This window comes from Nyctereutes procyonoides, unplaced genomic scaffold, assembly GCF_905146905.1.
Source record: "Nyctereutes procyonoides isolate TBG_1078 unplaced genomic scaffold, NYPRO_anot_genome, whole genome shotgun sequence".
Classification (NCBI taxonomy): Eukaryota; Metazoa; Chordata; class Mammalia; order Carnivora; family Canidae; genus Nyctereutes; species Nyctereutes procyonoides.
This window is the reverse complement of record NW_026575126.1, coordinates 55543761-55565842: the sequence shown is the minus strand read 5'-3', so window position 1 is coordinate 55565842 and position 22082 is coordinate 55543761. Positions and strand designations below refer to the sequence as shown.

Here is a 22082-nt window from a genome sequence, read left to right as displayed (position 1 = left end):
GTCCAAGTGTAAAATGAGACCTCAGATGCGCTGCCAGTTTTCTATTTAAAATCTCAAAAGTCCAGCAGAATGAGAGACTTAAATCTTTTTTTTTTTTATTTTTTTATTTATTCATTCATGAGAAACATAGAGACAGAGACATAGGCAGAGGGAGAAGCAGGCTCCATGCAGGGAGCCCGATGCGGGACTCAATTCCAGGACCCAGGATCACAACCTGAGCCAAAGGCGCTTAACCACTGAGCAACTCAGGTGCCCCGAGAGACTTAAATCTTTTGGGTATAGGTGATCCCTGGGTGGCTCAGCGGTTTAGTGCCTGCCTTTGGCCCAGGGAGTGATCCTGGAGTCCCGGGATCGAGTACCGCGTCGGGCTCTTGCCATGGAGCCTGCTTCTCCCTCTGCCTGTGTTTCTGCCTCTCTCTCTCTCTCTCTCATGAATAAATAAATCTTAAAAAAAATCTTTTGGGTATAAGTTGATCATCTCCCTGATTTAATGAATTCTTATTATGGTAGTCTTTTGTCTAAGGAACATATGCAAATGGACACGGCCCCTGAGCGTTCATGGACAGTGGTCCCCGGGCAAGTTTACTTGCACAGGCCTCCAAGGAGAAGGGAAGGCATTCCTATTACCAACATAAGGTTATCTAGCATGAAGTGATTTAAGAGCAGATCTCACACTAGTTAAGTTCTGCTGCCTCCTGCCATTTTTCTGTTTTCTAGGGACATGCCTAGAAAGTCCATTCCACTTCAGTTACGTTCTTGCCCCTGGAAGAAGCATTTTCCTTTCCCCACATTCTTTGGGAGCATTTGATAAGGAGAATTTGAATTCTAGCTTTAGGCCCAGAGGAGAAGTCCTATCTTAATCACAGAAAGAGATGAAAAGTGTAAAGCTTTTCTGCCAGGAGCCAGTGTGTGTGATCTCACCGGCCACGTAGATGTCCTCCCTTGGGTTGGACTCTCGAAGGGCTCTTGCAGCTTGGGACTGTATTTCTGCCACCTGACCATGGGCGAAGAGGTTTGGAGGTCTCCCCCATCTTCATGTTGTCTATTCCTTTGTTCTCGAGTCTGAGGTGGCTTTCGTTTGTCTGTATTTGCTGAGCAGGAGCACGGGGAAGTCATTGACTGCGTGCAGGAGCTGAGCCACTCTGTGAACAAGCTGTTTGGTCTGGCTTCTGCAGCCGTTGACAGATGCATCAGATTCACCAATGGCCTGGGGACCTGTGGCTTGCTGGCAGCATTGAAATCCCTCTTTGCCAAGTAAGGCTGGGGCGTGGGGCAGAAGTTGCTGACCACCCTGGTTCAAAATGCTTGTGTTCTGTGTTCCTACTGTGAGCCCTGGAGAAGCATGCATACCTGAGCCTGAGGGGGCAGTCTTAAGGATGTTCATTGCAGCACTGTTAGTAACAGTGGAGTCTTTGAAGCAGCCTGAATGTCCATGAATTTGGCAGCACCAGATAAGAGAGTATATTCGTTGAAGGGGACCCTTTTGGCAGATACAGCATTAATTAGATCTGCACATATTAACATTGATAGATGTCAGAAACATAGTGTGGATTGAAGAAAAGCAAGTTGTAGATTACTATATAGAGTCTAGTACAGTATATAAAAAGAACATGCAAAAAATAGAGTGTATTTTCCATAGCAGGGTTCAGGAAACTTTTTCTGCAGAGGGCCAGAGGGTAAGCATTTTAGGTTTTTTTTTTAAATTTTTTTTATTTATTTATGATAGTCACAGAGAGAGAGAGAGAGGCAGAGACACAGGCAGAGGGAGAAGCAGGCTCCATGCACCGGGAGCCCGATGTGGGATTCGATCCCGGGTCTCCAGGATCGCGCCCTGGGCCAAAGGCAGGCGCCAAACCGCTGCGCCACCCAGGGATCCCAAGCATTTTAGGTTTTGTGGGTCTTATGGTCAATAGACTTTGTAGACAACACATAAATGGGCGTGGCTGCATTCCAGGAAAACTTTATTTCAAAAAAAGCCAAAAGTACCAATCCCCGTTCTGGATCTTTATTTTATTTTATTATTATTTTTTTATTTATTCATGAGAGACAGAAAAAGAGAGAGAGAGAGAGATAGAGAGAGAGAGAGAGAGAGAGAGGCAGAGACACAGGCAGAGGAAGAAGCAGGCTTCATGCAGGGAACCCGATGTGGGGCTCCATACTGGGTCTCCAGGATCATGCCCTGGGCTGAAGGCAGGCGCTAAACTGCTGAGCCACCTGGATTGCCCTGTATCTTTATTTTAATGCCTTAACATGCATCATATATTCCTGTAGAGTTGAGGTCGACAAACTCTGCTCATGAGCGAAATCTAACCTGCCCTCTTTTTGTAAATAAAGTTCTATTGGAACATAGCCATGCCCATTTCCTTCCCTATAGTCTGTGAAGGTAGAATTCAGTAGTTAGGACGGATCTTGGGATCCACAAAGCCTAAAATATCTGGACCTTAACAGAAAAAAAAATTGCTGAGCCCTGTTACGTGGAAGGTTAGGCTACAAACTCTAAACATCGGTTATCTTTGGGGAGGTGGGGAAGAACTAGGATGGTGTTCTTATGGGATTTAGCTTTGTATTTTCTGACTTTTAAAAAAGGGGCATACATTCATGCATTTCTTGTGTAAAAAAATACAAAATGAGAAAAATATGAACCTGCTAATTAAGTGAAGGAAGTCAGTCATAAAAGACCACATGTTACATGATTCCATCTACATGAAGTGTTCAAAACAGGCAAATCGGTAGGAACAGAAACTAAATTGATGGTTGTCTGGGGCTGAGGAGAGATGGGCATTTGGAGGAGACGGGGGATAACTACCAAAAGGTACAGGGCTTCCTTTTTAGGTGATGGAAATGTTTTAAAGTTGATTGTGGTGATGGTCACACAGCTCTGTGACTACACTAAAACCCATTGAACTGTACTTTTTAAAATTTTATTTTATTTATTTGAGAGAGAGAGAGAGAGAGACAGAGAGAGCGCCCAAGCATAAGCAGACGGAGGAAGAGGGAGAAGCAGACTCCTTGCTGAGCAGAGTGCAACTCAGATGGAGCCTGACCCCAGAACCCTGGGATCATGACCTGAGGCCGAAGACAGAAATTTATTTTTTAATTTTTGTCTTTTTTTTTAATTTTTTTATTTATTATAGTCACAGAGAGAGAGAGAGAGAGAGAGGCAGAGACACAGGCAGAGGGAGAAGCAGGCTCCATGCACTGGGAGCCTGATGTGGGACTCGATCCCGGGTCTCCAGGATCATGCCCTGGGCCAAAGGCAGGCGCTAAACCGCTGCGCCACCCGGGGATCCCTGTCTTTTTTTTTTTTTAAGATTTTTTAATTTATTCATTCATGAGACACACACACACACAGAGAGAGAGGCAGAGACACAAGACAGAGGGAGAAGCAGGCTCCATGCTGGGAGCCCGATGTGGGACTCAATCCCAGGTCCCCAGGGTCACGCCCTGGGCTGAAGGCGGTGCTAAACCGCTGAGCCACGTGGCGTGCCCTGAAGACAGAAATTTAACCCACTGAACCACCCTTGAGCCCCTGAATTGTATTTTTTTTTTAAGATTTTATTTGTTTGAGAGAGCGAGAGATCATAAGCGGGGTAAGGGCAGAGGAAGAAGGAAGCTCCCCACTAAGCAGGGAGCCTGATGTGGGGCTCGATCCCAGGACTCTGGGATCATGACCTGAGCCGAAGGCAGATGTTTAGCCAACTGAGCCACCCAGGTGCCCCTGAATTGTACTGTTTATATGGGAGAATTGTGTGGTATATGAATTACATCACAATAGAGCTGTTTAAAGAAAGAAAGGAGAGGATCCCTGGGTGGCTCAGCGGTTTAGCACCTGCCTTTGGTCTGGGGCGTGATCCTGGAGTCCCGGGATTGAGTCCCACATCATGCTCCCTGCATGGAGCCTGCTTCTCCCTCTGCCTGTGTCTCTGCCTCTCTCTCTGTCTCTAATAAATAAATAAAATCTTTAAAAAAAAAAGATTTTATATATTCATTCATGAGAGACACAGAGATAGAGACACACAGGGAGAAGCAGGCTCCATGCAGGGAGCCTGACGTGGGACTCGATCCCGGGACTCCAGGATCATGCCCTAGGCTGAAGGCAGCACTAAACTAAGCTACTGGGGCTCCTGAATGAATAAAATCTTTTAAACTTTTTTTTTTTAATTTTTATTTATTCATGATAGTCACAGAGAGAGAGAGAGAGAGAGAGAGAGAGAGAGAGAGAGAGGCAGAGACATAGGCAGAGGGAGAAGCAGGCTCCATGCACCAGGAGCCCGACGTGGGATTCGATCCTGGGTCTCCAGGATCGCGCCCTGGGCCAAAGGCAGGCACCAAACCGCTGCACCACCCAGGGATCCCTGAATAAAATCTTTTAAAAAAAAGAAAAAAAAGAAAGAAAGGAGAGAATAGGAAGTTTCATTTAGTTAGGAAAAAGAAAAAGCGAGCAAGCAGCCTAAAGCTGGATTTTCTGACCTATGCAGTTGAGGTGCCAGGGCCCTCAGGAGATTAGAGCTCCAGTCTCTAGCTTGTAGACAGACACATTCTTGGGCTAACCAAAGACCTTCCCTTGGTAGCTTGTTCAAGTTTGGCATGGCCCTCAGGCTCAAGAATTAATTAATTAATTAATTTATTTATTTATTAATTAATTTATTTATTTATATTTATTTTAGAGAGACAGTGTGTGTGCAAGCTCAGGGTAGTTCTAGGGGCAGAGGGAGAGAGAATCTTAAGTAGGCTCCACACCTAGTGTAGTGCCTGATGTGGGCAGGATCTCATGACCTGAGCCAAAATCAAGAGTAAAACACTTAACTGACTGAGCCACCCAGGTGCCCCACAAGAATTTTTTTTTTTTAACTGAAGAGAAAGCTCTTTTGCTGTAGTAGGTTTAGGGAGCTCCTCTTGTCATTCCAGAAATACTGAGCACGCTCCTATGAGCTCTGAGGCCTTTGAGCCAGAGCTCATGGTCACTGCAATGGACAGTCAGCAGCTTAGGAGGGCAGCTCCCAGTGTAGACATTAGGGCTGCCAAGGACATAAGCACTGGTCTCAGACAGAGATGTAACCAGACAAGCCCAGGTGCATTCATGTAGGAAGAGGAGCATGAGCAACAAGTCTCATCATACAGAATTGGCCACTTTGTTTCTCTGCCATCAACCAGGATTTTGTGGATGGAAAGAGTTTTTTCTTATTGAGATCTAAATAATTTATAATGAAATAACAAAAACCATGCATTAGAGTAATTTTTAAAAAATACATAAAGTAAAAATCTTCCTTCCTTCCTGTCCACTCTTAGTCTTTCTGCTCAGACATATCTACTTTTGTACATTTTGCGTTTAGTTTTTCAAAGGAAGACTTTCAGCTCTTCCCCCTGTATTTTAAAAAATGTTTTATTTAAATTCAATTTGCACCCCACCCCATACTTTAGAGAAGATTTTTGTTTATCAGCCTTAGCCATTGTATCTTGAGGAACTAGTGTATGTAAGGCTGTCCCTCTCATCCATGCCCCTCTCAGCTCTTTGTGATATTTTTACTTTTAGTTATCCTGTTGATTATTTTGATTACTTCCTTTTTTTAAAAAAAAATTTTATTTATTATTTATGATAGTCTCACAGAGAGAGAGAGAGAGAGGCAGAGACACAGGTAGAGGGAGAAGCAGGCTCCATGCACTGGGAACCCGACGTGGGATTTGATCCCGGGTCTCCAGGATCGCACTCTGGGCCAAAGGCAGGCGCCAAACCACTGCGCCACCCAGGGATCCCAATTACTTCCTTTTTTTAAAAAAAATATTTTATGTATTTATTCATGAGAGACACAGAGAGAGAGAAGCAGAGACACAGGCAGAGGGAGAAGTAGGCTCCACTCAAGGAGCCCAATGAGGGACTCGATCCAGGGACCCCAGGATCACGCCCTGGGCTAAGGCAGGCGCTAAACTGCTGAGCCACCCAAGCGTCCCTGATTACTTCATTTTAGAAAATAACACAGATCTATATTAAAAATTGAAACTGTGCAGAGGGGATGTGGTGAAACTAGGTCACCTAAAGAAGGGAAGATTTTGAAGCTACCCCAGCAGCTGTTGTCTCTAAAATTAGGGCAATCAGTGTGAAGTTAACTGGAGCAGGGTTGAGATGGGACCCTGTTCTGTCATGGGGAGGGCATTAAGGACAGCAGGATGGAGCATGTAGGGGAGGCAGAAGGGGACTGGCCTAACTTGAACGAGGGTGAGGCTATAGGATATGACAGCCAAGAGGGGGTTTTAAGATCAGGGGCTCTCCACCTATGCCTAGAGTGGGCTCTGAGGTTGGAGCCACCCATGCCTCAGTCCTGGCTCTGGTGCTTACTGCTCGGGACCTGTAGGAGGCCCGGTGTCTTTTCTCTATGAAGTGATGAGGCTCTCCCCATGGTGATCATTGCTATTAAGTGAAAGCTTATGATTAAAGCCCCCATCACAGCGACTCTTAGGTGGTAGAGATACCCAGAAACGTTTATCCTGAGAGAGAATTGGATGGTTTGAGGACAAATGTGATGAGAATGTGATGGGATACACACTGTGGCTGAACAGATGCCCCTGCCTCCCATGCTCTGCTGCCCACTCAGTGTCCCGGGAACGCTATTGCGAGCTGCTGTAGAGGAGGTGCATCATTTGATGGTGTACTCTTCTAAGACACTTTTGTCACAGTTGCAGGGTGGTGGCAGAGTTGTTTAATGTGACAGTGAAGCACAATTATGTTCCTCAACATCCCCCCCCATCAGTGGGTCCTTGAGGCCCCTCCCCCCGCCAAGGATTGATTTCCCTAAGAAAGCTCTCACCTCTCTTGGTGGAAAGGGAAGGTGCCATTAGTAGAATGTTGGTTTCGTAGCTCTCCACTATCAAGGATTCTTGTGATGCACACAGATGTCCTAGGTTTTCAGGGAACCTTGTGATTTCCAGAGAACAAGACCCTGGCTCACCCATGTTCTTCTCACAACACCCTCCCAAGGACATGCATGTATTCATTCATGTTCCCACAACTGTATGTCCTTGGAAACAACACTGCCCTACATCAGCTTTTGTTTTATACTTTTCAGAGAACTTTTATGCATATTGTTTCATTTATTTTTTAATATATCTTTAAAAATCTTTATTTGAGAGAGCGAGAGAGCAAGCGCTTGAGGAGGATAGGGACAAGGAAACTCTGCACTGAGTGTGGAGCCCAGCATGGGGCTTGATCCCACGACCTTGAGATCACAACCTGAGCCAAAGCCAACGGTTGATGCTTCACCGATGGAGCCACCCAGGAACCCCTATTTCATTTATTTCATTGTCATGTGACTCTTTGAGGCAACATAGAAGACCACATTAATTAAGTCCATTTTAAAGATGAGGAAACAGGCCTGAAGACACTCAGATGCTTTCTCAAGGCCCCTGTGCAAGTCTTACATTCACCCAGGAACTGTTTCTAGGTGTCTCTTTTTTGCCCAACTCTGTGCTAATTGCTGGGGACACTGTTAACAGCTAGAAGGGGATAGTCCTGTTCTCCCGGGGCTTCCACACATACATTAAACACATACATGAGGGAAGCTGCTGATTTATACTTGTGCTGGGTGCTGAGAAGGAACTGGGGGATCAAACAGCAGTCTGAGGGGGAGGGACTTCAGCTCTGAATCCAGTTTCACATCCTGTGCCATTCTCATCACTTGCCTGCCATGGAACTTGGCTTTTTAATCTAAATTGAGGGGAACAAGAATCCCTCAAAAGTACCCTGGGCATCGGCGAGCTGCCTTACCGTGTCCTAGGTGACAATCAGGTATCATAGTGGGGCCATGATGGGTCAGGATGGTTCTTTGGGTCAGGGAGTAATTGACCAGCTCCTCCTCTCACCTGATGGGTTACCAGTCTTCATTCTAGTGGCTCTCTTCTTTCTTATCTTGAGCATCTCTCTTAAAGCTGCCCTTGGCAGGTGAGAAAGATAGCCCTGCCATATAGAGAAGACTCTTCTGTGGTCAGAGTTTACAAATCGTCAGACTCCTTAGTGGGAGCCTCTAAAGATGCTCTTGAGGTCCTTAGCCCTTTGTCCAGAGCCTTGTGATTCTGAGTATCTTTAGAGCTGAGGAGTTTATGATGACATCCCTGTCGGGTTTTTTTTTTTTTTGCCATAGGTATGTGTCTGATTTCACCAGTACTCTCCAGTCAATACGAAAGAAGTGCAAGCTGGATGATATTCCTCCCAACTCGCTTTTTCAAGAAGATTGGACAGCTTTTCAGAACTCCATCAGGTAAAAATGAGGGCTGTAATTTATTTTATTTTATTTTTATTTTATTTTATTATTTTATTTTATTTTTTGAGGGCTGTAATTTAAGTGTGTGCTACATGTAGTAAGCAGAAACATCATATAATAGGTAAAAATGACAGATGTGTTTGTAAGGGTTCATTTTTTTCTACCTTTTTTTTTTCTTTAAAGCAAAAACTAAACTTTAAAAACAAGCCAATTAAAAACAACAACAATAGCAACCCAGAAAGACCCTCTCACTGCTAAAGCATTTTAAAGTCCTTATGAACTCATCTCCTTTAGGGACTTCTATTTTTTTATATTTGGTTTGAGATTTTTTTTTCCCCTTAGCATTTAGTTTTTCAGGTCTAGAATAACTTAGAGTTTATATTTTGGAAAATATATACCTGATTGGATCCTATTTTTATTATTTTTTTAATTTAAAAGGATTTTAAGATTATTTTAAGTGATTATAAGCACTCAACATGGGTCTGCAAGGGACAAGCAGACACCCAACTGACTGAGCCACCCAGGCGCCCCTGAAAGCTGTCTTCAATCAGAGCAGATCCAAGTCCTCCCAGGGCTTTTTGGATAATCTTCTCATGGGCTCTGATCTGGACTTTTCTTTTTTTTTAAGATTTTATTTATTTATTCATGAGAGACAGAGGGGGGGGGCAGAGAGAGAGAGAGAGAGAAAGAGGCAGACCCCGCAGAGGCAGAGGAAGAGGCAGAGGGAGAAGCAGGCTCCATGCAGGGAGCCAGACATGGGACTCGACCCCGGGACTCCAGGATCACGCCCTGGGCCGAAGGCGGCGCCAAACCGCTGAGCCACCCAGGCTGCCCAAAGGACTTTTATTTTTTTCGGATGAAGTTTAATATTCTAGAAGCTAACTGTATCCCCTATCATCTGTGGTGGCTTGGTATACCAGAAAATATTATGTACAAGAAGGTTATTCTGTGTACCTGAGGCAAGTGAAAAGTGGAATATTTCATTTTCTCATAAACCTTTCTTATGATGGAATGCTTAGATACCTTGGTGATAGATAGGCACTTTTAGAGAAGTTAAAAATTAACTAGACTTAAGATGTTTTTAATCCTTGGATTTGTCCTGACATTTATAGTTTGGTGTTGAAGGACTCTGTAGCTGCAGTTTGAGGCCTAGCATAAAATTACTTGAAAATTAAAGGATTATTAAATACAGGTATGATGGTCATTCAGGCTTATCTCTGAGAAGCCAAGTGGATTAGTTTTCATCTGTCTTTCATGGGATCGGAGAGAGAGGTAGTTTTAGTATCAAAACAGTTTTCTTTGCCTTGCAAATAGCAGACATCTGACAAATACTAAGTAATGAATTTTGGTTTTTAAATTTAAGTTTAATTTTTTTAATCCCCTTTATTTCACCCATCTCTCTAGCTCCCCCTGGCAATCACCAGTTTATTCTTTGTAGTTAAGTCTATCTCTTTTTTCTTTGTTTTGTTTCTTAAATCCACATATGAGTGAAATCATGGTATTTGTCTTTGTCTGACTTGTTTCGCTTAGAGTAATACTGTCTAGGTCCACCCATGTGATTGCAAATGGCAAGATCTCATTCTTTTTTTGGCTGAATAATAGTTCATTGTATATACTGCACATACTTTTTATCCATTCATTTATGGATGGACATTGGGTTGCTTCCATATCTTGGCTATTGTAACTAATATTGCAGTGAACATAGGGATGGGAATATATCTTTTGAATTAGTGTTTCTGTTTTCTTTGGATAAATACCCAGTAGTGACATTATTGGAGCATATGGTAATTCTAATTTTAATTTTTTGGGGAAGCTTCGTGCTGTTTTCTACAGTGGCTGTACGAGTTTAAATTCCCACCAACAGTGCACAAGGTTTTTTTTTCTCCACATCCTCACCAATACTTATTATTTCTTTTCTTTCTTTCTTTTCTTTTTTTTTTTTTAGAGAGAGAGAGTGAGTGTAGGCGTGCATGCACATGCATGCTAGGGAGAGAGGCAAAAGGAGAGGGAGAGAGACTCTTAAGCAGGCTCCACCCCTAGCACAGAGCCCTATATGGGGCTTGATCTCATGATCCTGAGATCATGACCTGAGCTAAAATCAAGAGTTGGATGCTTAACTGACCAAATCACCCAGGTGCCCCAGTACTTATTATTTCTTATATTTTTTACTATAGGCATTCTGACAGGTGTGAGGTGATATCTCATTTTGATTTCCATTTCCCTGAGGATGAGTGGTGTTGAACATCTTTTCATGTGTTTGTTGACCACTAGTCTGTCTTCTTTGGAAAAATTTCTGCTAAGTCCTCTGCTCATTTTTTTTTTTAAGATTTTATTTATTCATGAGAGACAGAGAGAGAGAGAGGCAGAGCCATAGGCAGAGGGAGAAGCAGACTCCCTGCAAGGAGCCCGATGCAGTACTCGATCCCAGATCCTGGGATCACGACCTGAGCCAAAGGCAGACCCTCAACCACTGAGCCATCACAGGTGCCCCTCTCTGCTCATTTTTTTATTGGATTATTTGTGGTTTATTTTGTGTTGAGTTGTATATATTCTTTATGTATTTTGGATGTTAACCCCTCATTGGATATATCATTTGCAGATATCTTCTCCCAATCCATAGATTGCCTTTTTGTTTTTTTTGATGGTTTCCTTTGCAAAAAGCAAAAGCTTTTTATTTTGATGGTATAGTCCCAATAGTTTAATTTCACTTTTGTTCCCTTGGCTGTGGAATCATATTTAGAAAAATGTTTTTATGGCCAATGTCAAAGAAATAACTGCTTATATTTTCTCCTAGAAGTTCTATGATTTCAGATCTTACATTTAAGGTTTAATCCATTTTGAGTTTATTTTTGTGTATGGTGTAAGGAAATGATTTGGTTTCATTGTTTTGTGTGTAGTTGTCCAGTTTTCCCAACACCATTTGTTGAAGAGATTTATTTACTCTGTTTTTTTCCCCATTGTGTATTCTTGCCTCCTTTGTCATAGATTAATTGACCATATATGGGTGGGTTTATTTCTGAGCTCTCTATTCTGTTCTATTGATCTGTGTTTCTGTTTTTGTGCCAGTACCATACGTTTTGATTACTCCAAGATATCTTGAAATCTGGGGTTGTGGTATCCAGCTTTTTGTTCATCTTTCTTAGGATTGCTTTGGCTATATTCAGGGTCTCTTGTGGTTCCATACAGATTTTAAGATTATTTGTTCTAGTTCTATGAAAAAATGCTGTTGGTATTTTGATAGGGATTGTGTTAAATCTGTAGATTGTTTGGGTAGTGTGGACATTTTAACAATATTGTTTCTTCCAACGATATGCATGGAATGTCTTCCCATTTGTATCCTCTTCAGTTCCTTTCATCAGTGTTTTATAGTTTTCAAAGTACAGGTCTTTCGCCTTTTGGCTAAGTTTATCCCTAGGTGTTTTATTATTTTTGGTGCAGTTGTAAATGGGATTGTTTTCTTAATTTCTCTTTTTGCTTTTTCATTATTGTAAAAAATGAAATAGATTCATGTACATTGATTTTGTATCCTATGACTTTACTGAATTTTTTGATCAGTTCTAATAGTTTTTTGGTGGAGTCTTTAGGGTTTTCTCTATATCGTATTATGTCATCTGCAAATAGTGAAAGTTTTACTTTTTCTTCACCAATTTGGATGCCTTCTATCTTTTTGTTGTCCGATTGCTGCGGCTAGGACTTTAGTACTTTGTGGAATAAAAGTGCTGAGAGTGGACATCCTTGTCTTGATCCTTAGGGGAAAAGCTCTCAGATTTTCCCTATTGAGGATGAAATTAGCTGTGGGTTTTTCATGTATGGCCTTTATTATGTTGAGGTATATTCCCTCTAAACCTACTTTGTTGAGAGTTTTTATCATGAATAGTTATTGTACTTTATCAGATGCTTTTTCTGTATCTATTGAGATGATCATATGATTTTTATCCTTTCTTTTGTTGATGTGATGTATCACATTGACTGATTTACAAGTACTGAACCACTGTTGCATCCCTGGAATAAATCCCACTTGATCGTGGTGAGTGATTTTTTTTTTTAATGTATTGTTGGCTTCTAAATTTTACTATTTTTTAAAGTTTTTTTAAAATTTATTTAAGTAATCTCTACACCCCATGTGGGGTTCGAACTCACAACCCCAAGATCAAGAGTCACATGATCTTCTGACTGAGCCAACCAGGTGCCCTGAGTTTTAAATTTTAGATATGAAGTATATCCAACCCATTTCCTTAAGGATGAAGCCCCAAAGCACCTCAATATTTGGGAAATGTAAGATTATCTGAGACCTGTAGGACAGAACTGTGATTCCTAGCAGAGAGGCCTGCGACTGGAGGATGTTAGAAGGGGGTCGTGTTTACCTTCTCCATGAATTACTAATAAGCGAGACACATCAGGTAGACTGTTCAATGGTTAACCGCTTCTCCAGAACCCAGCACCACCAAAAGGAGTGAATAGTTAAAATGTTTATGAATGAGACAATGTTTGTCCTGTAAATGTCAACATTCCAGGTCCTTGAACTTGAAGTGCTTTTTGTTTTGTTTAGGATAATAGCCACCTGTGGCGAGCTCTTACGGCAATGTGGGGACTTTGAGCAGCAGCTAGCAAACAGGTAGGCCAGAGTTGTGGGTGAGTCCTTGGGTTCTTGGCTGGGGAAGAACCTGATACAGCACACAACACAGCAATGACAACATACGGTCAAATCTGAAAGTCACATGGCTCAAGAACTGTCTGTACCTAGATATAAGGTGTCATTATTGTCATCATTAAACATTTACTAAGCACCTAAAAAGGGCAAGGCTCTGAGCTCCTTGGCAGTAGTCACAGAGTTTTGGTTAGATATGGAAGTTGCAGCCCAAATGAGGAATCAGTACGTGTTGTCTCCAAATTATAAATGGGCTGGGTTCCCACTGCTTGTTTGTAAGTTAATTACTGGGACTCAAAGTAAATTTCTCCATAGAAACAGCATTATGGGTGGTGATGAAAGCCCGTGGGGCAGCCCACGGAATTGAGATTCACTCAGCCAGCCTTCCCGATTTGGCAGCGGAATTCTGTGGTGCCAGGGCTGGTGTGTGTAGAAGGAAGATTTCAGGGGTCAGCCCTAGGAAAAGTTTCTTTCCCTCCTTTCTCTATTCCCATACCTACCAGGGCTTTCTGTTGCCCTGAAGTAGTCGGGTTCAGACTGATTTTCCCCTCAAAGGGCTCCAGCCTTCCAAATTTCCTTCCTTCTTCCAGCTAAATCTCTCATTCTCTTGGGACAGCTGATTTCTGTGTTCTCTAGGAGTTGGGGGGAAGAAGTCTATTTCGCATACTTGTCTGAGAGCCTAGCAGCAGCTCTGTCATCTCTTACTCAGATAATCCTGTATTGTCCTAAAGTAATCTGGGTGGGAGGGAGTTTCTGCCAGTGGTTCACTGTAAAATGAAAGCTGGTGGTGGGGGGCAGCATGGGATAGGGTGTACACAGCAACATACCCACCTGCTGGGAAGTAGGGATGAGTGGTTGAGGGGTGGGGTCAGTGTTCCGAGTCAGCTGTTTCTCCTTCTCTCTGCTTTTTGTCTTCTTTCATTTCTGATCCCACACACTGTCTTCATTTTCCACAATCTCCCACAGCAGTTCTTGTTCTGGGCAATGTCTTTCCGTGGGGTAGAATGGGCAGCTACTGCTGTTTGGAACTCCTGAACAGCCTAGCACAGCAATGAATAGAACCGAAGCACCACAGTCACGTAGTGGAGTGTGTGTTAAATACTATAAATACAATAAACATTACCCCCTTTGCCCCCGCACACACTCATGCTGACGTGTGTACATGTGCACACACACACACACACACACAGTGAGGGGGGCCTGTGGCGGAGGGCAAGTGGGTCTGAATTTTCAGAGGACTCCTGGGAAGAGCCAGACATATAACATTTATGTATTTAAAAGAAAGGCATGCAGCTTCTTATTTTCTTAATTTCAGTAGTAATTATAGTTTGGTCCCAACCCATTGCAAAACTGAAAGCAGTTCACAAATATACAAAATAAAAATGGAAGCTACTCACCCTAAAAATCTTCTCCAGAAGAAACACTATTAACATCTGCCCCCACCCCTAATATTTATTGAGCTCTGACATTAAGGACTTTAAGGAATTATCAATAACCCTCTTAGTGGCCAAAGAGGTAGGTACTGTTCATCATATTTTTACAGATGAAGGGACATTAAAGCATCGAGTCTGGCACGGATGATGGTAAAAGAAATGACCTGTGGAAATAGCTGTGTCTGAGGTCACGTAACCATGAGGCAGTGATTTGAACCTGGCCATCAGCTGAGCCGTCTGGAGTGTGTCACCTCCACACTTGCCCACACTGTCTTTTTCACAAATTAGCTTCCCACCCTGGACCTGGGTTTCTCTGCCTGTGTACAGCAGATATCTTTCCATATCAGGACATACAGGTTTTCCTTAGTCTTTTAATGAAGGTGAATATTGCATTCTAAAACGAAAGGATCTGATTGGGAAGCTGAACAGGACCGTGGTAGATAAAGGATGAGCCTCTCCATCTGCATTTTGCAGCCCAGAGAAGCTGAAAATCTGACCCAAGCTTTGGTGTGAGTTGAGAACCAATTGGGCGTATCCAGGGGAGCCTCTTTAAGAGGTGACATCATTCATTCTGGAAGCATCCAGCCCGGAAAGGGAAAAGAGCGACAGTCGCCATCTGTGTTCCCATTAGGGAGGCCAGGGTGTGGCAGCTGCCTATAAAGCTTATCTTATCTTCCTGTCAATCTCCCCTCCATCTCCCCTGTGGAACCCAGACTTGGCCCAAGGACTGTGCCTTCTTGGCCCCCCCAGGTGGCCAAGATAGTAGCTCAAAACACTCCAGATTACTTCAGCGACAAGAGGAACATTGGCTTTGGGGCTCTTAAGATCACCTCCTTGCAAAAAGGGATGATTTTGTGACTTATGGGCCAAGTGCCCCTGGAGGGCTTTCTGGTGAATTAGGCAAGTCAGGTGAGATACAGGGAGTTCGCCACGGCCGCTCTGTACTTTCACGCCACCTATCCCTTATTTTTGACAGAGTGGTGTTTTCACCGGGTAAGATCTTAGTGGCACAGTTTAGTGGGAACATCAGGTTTGGGAGGTCCAGTGTAAGTTTACAAGTGTCCATGGCTCGTAAAGAAGTGAATGATAACTTTCCATGAAGTGAGATGAGTTGAGGAGGCACATGGAAGTATAACGTTAGCCTCTCCCTCTGTGCATTCTTACCTTCTGTCTCCCCACATAGCCATTAGCACTCCCCCGTTAATCTGAGCTTCTTGAAGGTGAGGACGGTTTAATTATCTGCCATCCCCAAGACCTATTTATAGCCCGCCCATTCCAGTAATGAGAAAATGTTTCTTTGTGAGTGAAGAAATCAAGTGTTCATTTCAGTAAGGTTTAGTTCATAGTACTAGTAAACACACATCCTAGGAAATCTGAGTCTGTGATTAGCTCATCTAATGGTGTCTGTCTGGATGAGGAAGAAGCTGGGGAGGAAAGTACTGTTCATTACTTAGGGTTGGAACTGTGTTTATTTCAACTGTTTTTTTTGTTTTGTTTTGTTTTGTTTTGTTTAGATTTGGTTCTTATTTTTGAGCACACTATTCTGACATTTTGAACTGTGGTCTTTAATACTTAAAACATTCCTGACATATCTGTCTTCATTGTGGATGGCAGACTGGTGCCAGTTTCCCCTTGCTGAGAGAATAGAGGCACAAGTGGCCATGACCCTGCCAAAGGGGAGCTGATTTCCCAGAGGGCAGCTCTCAACATCTTGCTTGCCAAACGCAGGGTCACCTGCCATAGGCCAGGCCCTATGCTCAGTGCTAGGAATTCGGAGGGAAAGAACACCCTGTTTGGCCCTCACAGAGTGAACAGTTGAAAGTAAGGGTGTCAGGAACAGGCCACAGTTTGGCAGACAAAAGACATAGCCGAAGTCACCTGGAGGCTTAAGCGACAGGGAAGAGCGTAACTTGCTTAGTGGCAGAGGCAGGTGGCTGCTTGTGTCAGCAGTGGTTCCTGGGGAAGGCCCTGTCCCCACGGTTTGCAGGTAACATACATTCCTTGATAGGCTCACTGGAGTTTTTTTTGTTTTGAAAGAGTGAGTTCAGCCTAAAAGCTGCCAAGTCCAAGGCAATTCTTTTTCTTTCTTTATTTTATTTTATTTTTTAAAGATTTTATTTATTTATTCATGAGAGACAGAGAGGCAGAGACACAGGCAGAGGGAGAAGCAGGCTCTATGTAGGGAGCCTGATGTGGGACTCGATCCCAGGACTCCAGGGTCATACTGTGAGCCGAAGGCAGTTGCTTAACTGCTGAGGCACCCAGGCATCCCAAAGCAATTATTTTTCATGAGAAATTCTGGTAAAGGAGGGGCCAAGGAGTCAGCCACACTTGGGATAGAATATGATGTCTGTCCTCCTGGTTGCATATGTTCATACAGTTCTGTGCATAGTCAAATGTGTACTCTGGGTGGTCCAGCTGGGCTCAGGGAAAACAGCAGAGGATTTGCAGCATCCATCAGGGAAGGATAGAGATTCAACCCCTTAGAGATCAGTCTTCATCTAGAACCTTCTCTAGGCGTTTTTCCTCCTCAGAAATTGGAAAGTCCCTGCTTCTCTCAGTAGCTCTCTCTGTGGCACCTCAACTACAAAAGTCGCCTTTCTCGGGTGGGTGAACACAAACACCACAGCGGCCCAGTTGTGTGATAGGGAGTCTCGTGGCTAGAGGCTGTGCTTCCAGGCTGCCACGGCTCTCCCAGGGCTGGCTCTCCCACCGCCACATCTAGCACCACTGGGGCTGAGGGGCTGGGGGCCCCCCATGGCTCTGTTCCCAATAGTGATGCGCACAGAGCGAGAAAGGGCTACAGAGAAAAGACACAGTATCCCAGACAGGAGCAAACTGACAGCTGCCCTGTGTAGGCTGTGTGTCTTATCAGGAAGGGGGCATATTCTGGTGGACCTGGAGTTAAATAGGAATTAAAAACACCTGGCATCTGTTGTCCGCCTGAGGTCCAAGCCCAGTGATGAAGGGTGTCTTCCTTTCCCTATAAATGGACTCAAAGTAATCTGCCTCATAAAGGTATCTTGGGATTTAGTAAGGAGCAAACAGAATGCTCCCAGAGGAAAGTTCTGTGCAAACAGCTCAGGGCATAATGCTCGCTTTCATTTTTCAGGATTTTGTCCACAGCTGGCAAATATCTCTCTGACTCCTACAGTCCTCGAAGCCTGGCTGGTTTTCAGGACAGTATCTTGACAGACAAGAAGAGCTCTGCCAAGAACCCATGGCAAGAATATAATTATCTCCAGAAAGATAACCCGGCTGAATATGCCAGTTTAATGGAAATACTTTACACCCTTAAGGTATGAGAGCAGACTGGTAGCATTCTTGCAAATGGAAGCTTCTTGCTTGTCACCCTTTCCCTGATCCAGGCTTTTTGGTTCAGTGTATGGGCCACAGTGTGTCCCACTGCCACTTCTCTGATTTACCTTGCATTTTAAGGAATTAGTAAACTACCCTGGATTGGAACAAATGGAAATAAAGGTGTAGGAGTTGGGACAGTGGAGCTTTGTTAATGGTGAAAGGCAAATTGGATGAGAGGCCAGACGGGCTTGTTGTACTTCCCTCCAGAGTTAGACTTGCCCGGAGGACCTCTGGCCCCACTGCAGGGATAGGCCCCTGTTACTAACTGGCAGAGAGGGGACCAGAATGTGTACTGCCTGCTAGTGGACAGAACCCACAGAGAAGGCCCCCCACCCTGCCACGGGGGAAGTGGATTCCCCCCCTGACAGCAGGAGGACCTGAGGATAAGCATTCCCTTCTGACTGCCCCTTTAGCATAAGCTCTTAGTGTACCTACCACTGTGCTGCCCTTGACTTTGAGCTTTGGGCCCCTTGGGGTCCAGGGACAGAAGAGCCTCCCAACAAATGGAACGAGCCACCAAGCAACCTGTGAATGGCCCCAGGATCCTAAGAGTGCTGTAGCATCCTTTCTAGAACCATCCCTCTGCCCCTGGTCAGGTTTGAATGTTGCCGTCTTGGTGATAGGCAGAGGAGACTTTACTGTTCCTATGGCACCAAATGCACTGTCAGGGTGTCCTGATGGGCCTCAAGCTTCAGGGATGACTTCAAGGTAAGCCTCTGGATGTGTCTGAGGCTCCATCATTGCCCTCACACGGCCCACCTGCTGGCTGCGCTGGAGCCTGACAAATAATTCTTAAAACAGTTGTGCAGGTTCATTCATCCATGCTTCTGTGATTAGGTTAAAGCAACTCTTGTTTATCTTTATTGCTGATCTGATTTAGTTTGTTATTGTAATCAGTCCATTTATAATAGCAAAACTAAGGTTACATTTTCCATCTCTGTGCTTTCTCAGGCTGTTTGGAATTCCTTGAGACTCGTTTAGGTTTTCTCACTCTTCTGTACAGCCGGGTGTAACTGACTTGACCTCTCTGGGAATCAGACTCCTGTCCCTCACTCTTGTTCTTACCTGGCACTTGAGATCATTTTCTCCCCCTTCCTCTATCCCTGAAGGACAGTCCCCACTTAATTGTTGCTAAACCACCAGCCCAGGAGCTTGCATCAGAATCAGTTAACAGATGCATCAGAATTGCCTGGAAAAGGAGTTAAAGACATGGCTTCCTGGGCTCCAGACCCCCTGCTGGTCTCTGATTCAGCAGCTCCGAGGTGGAGCCTGTGCACCTGTAATCCAGCATGTTCTGCAGGGGGTACCAGAGCATAGCCCTGCTTGGGAGCCACTATCATACGGACCCACCCCCTCACTGTCTTCCTTTCAGCAGCTTTTGAAAATGTTGAACTAGCTAATAACCTTGGGTAGAGCCAGGCCCTAATGGCCTTTTGCATTTTTTCATCTTAGGAAAAAGGGTCTAGTAACCACAACCTGCTGTCTGCGTCTCGCATAGCGCTGACTCGGCTTAACCAGCAGGCCCACCAGCTGGCTTTCGATTCCGTTTTCCTGCGCATCAAACAGCAGCTGCTTCTCGTTTCCAAGATGGACGTGAGTTTCCCATTGACCATAGATCTGCCTCTGGGTGCTGCCTCCTTCTTGAGCACTTTTGAGCATGGGTACCCGCCACCCCTACCCCCCAGGAGCTTTAAGAGGAACAGCTCTAACTCTCCAGGCTGGAAGTCCCACCATACAGACTCACTGTTCCCTTGCAACTTACTGCTTAGCAAGAATTTCTTATCTTAATTGGAGTCACCTTGATGCTTTACTTTCATCCTGCTTCTTGGGATTATTATTGCTTGATTAACTTTCACCACTTGGAGCAGCTGTGCCTTCTCAGGAAGAATTGAGGGAGATTATGTGCCACCGGATAGGTTGGGGCGGGTTGGGGCATTCTTTCCGTGAGCATTGGTTTTGGAATTGGAACTTCACCAGGGAGAATACCTTACCAGATCTGATTTGGTGCTTTTGATTGGGGTTTGAGGGGTTCTGCTGTGTTTTGTCCTTGATCCCTTTACTCTGGCTATTCCTGGGGTGCCTCGCTTCCCTCACCTTGCACCCTTTGCTGCTTGTCCTGACTCCTTTCAAGGGATTACCCATCAGTCACTTCTCTGCTGGCTCTGACTTCCACAGGTCTGGTCTCCTCACCACCATTTAGATTTCTGGGACAAAATTTTGAGAAAGACCCAGTTATGGGCCTTTAATAGCCAGGAGATCCTTTTCGGAAGCACCAAGAGCTCGTGGAACATGATTACATGTTGTTTGCCTCCTGTTGTCCTCTAGAAAGCATATGAGACCAGGGCTCGAGGGCCATTTACTCCTTCACTGTATGACCTGAGACCTCAGAGTCTGCAGATCTCTCTGGATCTCAGAAGCCCCATCCATGAAACAACGGCGTTGGACTAATGATTTCAGAGTTCCTTCTACCCCCCAAATTCCGGGATTTTCATTCATTATAATTTTCCTGCAGAATGCCATGGGGCTACTGCAGTCAGATTCTGCATTTCTGTTGTAGAGGTGGTGGTGGTGGTGGGGGAGCTGGAGGAGAGCCACTTCTGTCACAGCGCAGCAGAAGGGATGTCCCTGACATGGTCCCATCGCATCACGCGGCTTTCCATGAAGGCCTCATCTCATTAGATGGGGACACACTGATTCTGACCATGCAGATGTGAAGATTACATGACATTTCATAGATGATAGAACTTAGCCTTGCAGCGGCCACGGAGCAGATGCTTTATAAGGCCTGGCTTTCTTCTCTGTGAGTCTCATTTTTAAAGAGGAATGACAGTTTTTTAAAATAAAAATTGCACATATTCGTTTTCAGAAATTCAGGCAGTCTGGGATATTACAGTGAAAAAAGCAATAGATCCTTTCAGAATCCCACAATATAGAAATCTGTGCGAATATGTGGTGCTCACCCCCCAGACACCTCTTCCTGCCCTCTGCCAGAGGTTGGAGGGACACCAGGGGATAGATAGATCCATAGAAGAAGTGGAACTGTCCTATACATGCTGTTTTTTTTAAAAAAACAAAACAAAATGTATACAATATAACATTTATTTGAACTTGACTAGAAAAGGAAGTGAAACCAAAGGGATGGTGGAACCTGGGATAATAGGTTCTTCTCTACAAAAGAGCAGCACCCAGAAGATCTCTCCGAAGTTGCACAAAAAGGATTATGAAAACCATTAAGAGCCTGGGGTCATTGTTTTTGGTTGGTCACACTTCCATTTTACATAGCTGCTGGTACTGATTGAGCAGCTTTGAAAGATGTGAGGGGATTAGCATTCTTTATATTTCCCCGTCCCCATTCCCCCACCTCCAGAGCTGGTTGCTTTTATTATTTTTCTTCTCTTAGAGCTTAAAAAAAAATTTTTTTGAACTCCATCCAGCAATTTTATTGCCAGTAGTAATATCAGTGTAGCTGTTTTCAAAATATTTCACGTGTATTATAGGATAACACAAGTGATTTGTGGGAATGTTTATAATCAGGATCTTTTTTTTTTAACCTCTTTTTTTTATTCCAGTATAATTCACATACACTGTGAGTGTCAGGTATACAATATAGTGATTCAACGATTCTGCACCTGACTCAGTGCTTGTCATGACAAGTGTACTCCTGATCCCCTTCACCGGTTTCCTACATCCCCCCCACCCCCCCCAAATCCTAACATCTTGACCTTCTGTTCTGGAAGCTCAGTTCTTACCACTGCTCTTCCAGCCCCACTTCTGCGTTTCAGAGCTCACTGGTTGGTTGGACTCTTGTTGCTAGAATCCCTAGACCTCCCCAGGTCTATGACCACCGAGGGGGCCCCTGGGAATGGAGTCGGGCAGCTCAGAGATTAGGAGGAGCTCTCCCAGAGTTGCCAGCAGGAAAGCACACAACACAAAGGCAAGCACTTTAGCCTTACGGATTTGAAAAATTAAACCCTGGTCATTCAGTGTTTGCTTTTAATGTTTGCTAGTGAATTGTATTCCCCTTTCACATTTCAAGAATATCAACCAACACTATATTCCATTTCAAAATTGACTGTTGACGTTTGCCCACATTATCTGGTGACAGATGGGATAGAAAAGCCCATATGAAAGAAATTTTAAATACATTTTGAACAATTAAAACATAACCTGCAGCATTTCCCTGTTACCCTGCTTGCTAATAAGCACCTCCCTAGTTTGTCCCACCATCCACCGTCCCTTGTTCCAAACTGTGTTCCACTGTGGCCGTTCTCCCCCTCTGCCCTCTGCTTGACCACTCCTCCTGCTCCCCATGGAGCCTTCCCAGGGCCTCTAGCCCCGCAGTGCTCATTCCCTGTATGTGCTGGGGGACGCTGATTTTTCCCTGCCGCT

General features: G+C 44.2%; 1 protein-coding gene across 4 annotated transcripts in view; it reads left to right on the top strand.

Moving 5' to 3' along the window:
* Window positions 1-22082, top strand: part of COG7 (component of oligomeric golgi complex 7) — an 82925-nt gene that overhangs the window by 38650 nt on the left and 22193 nt on the right. For all 4 annotated transcript variants that reach the window (XR_008666493.1, XR_008666494.1, XM_055341129.1 and 1 more), the window contains exons 9-13: window positions 1100-1254; window positions 8133-8249; window positions 12802-12867; window positions 17446-17632; window positions 19146-19286. Coding sequence is in view for 2 of the 4 variants with exons in the window: in XM_055341129.1 (XP_055197104.1) it covers window positions 1100-1254; window positions 8133-8249; window positions 12802-12867; window positions 17446-17632; window positions 19146-19286 (666 nt within the window). In the remaining 2 variants the exon portion in view is untranslated. The remainder of the gene's footprint in view (window positions 1-1099; window positions 1255-8132; window positions 8250-12801; window positions 12868-17445; window positions 17633-19145; window positions 19287-22082) is intronic.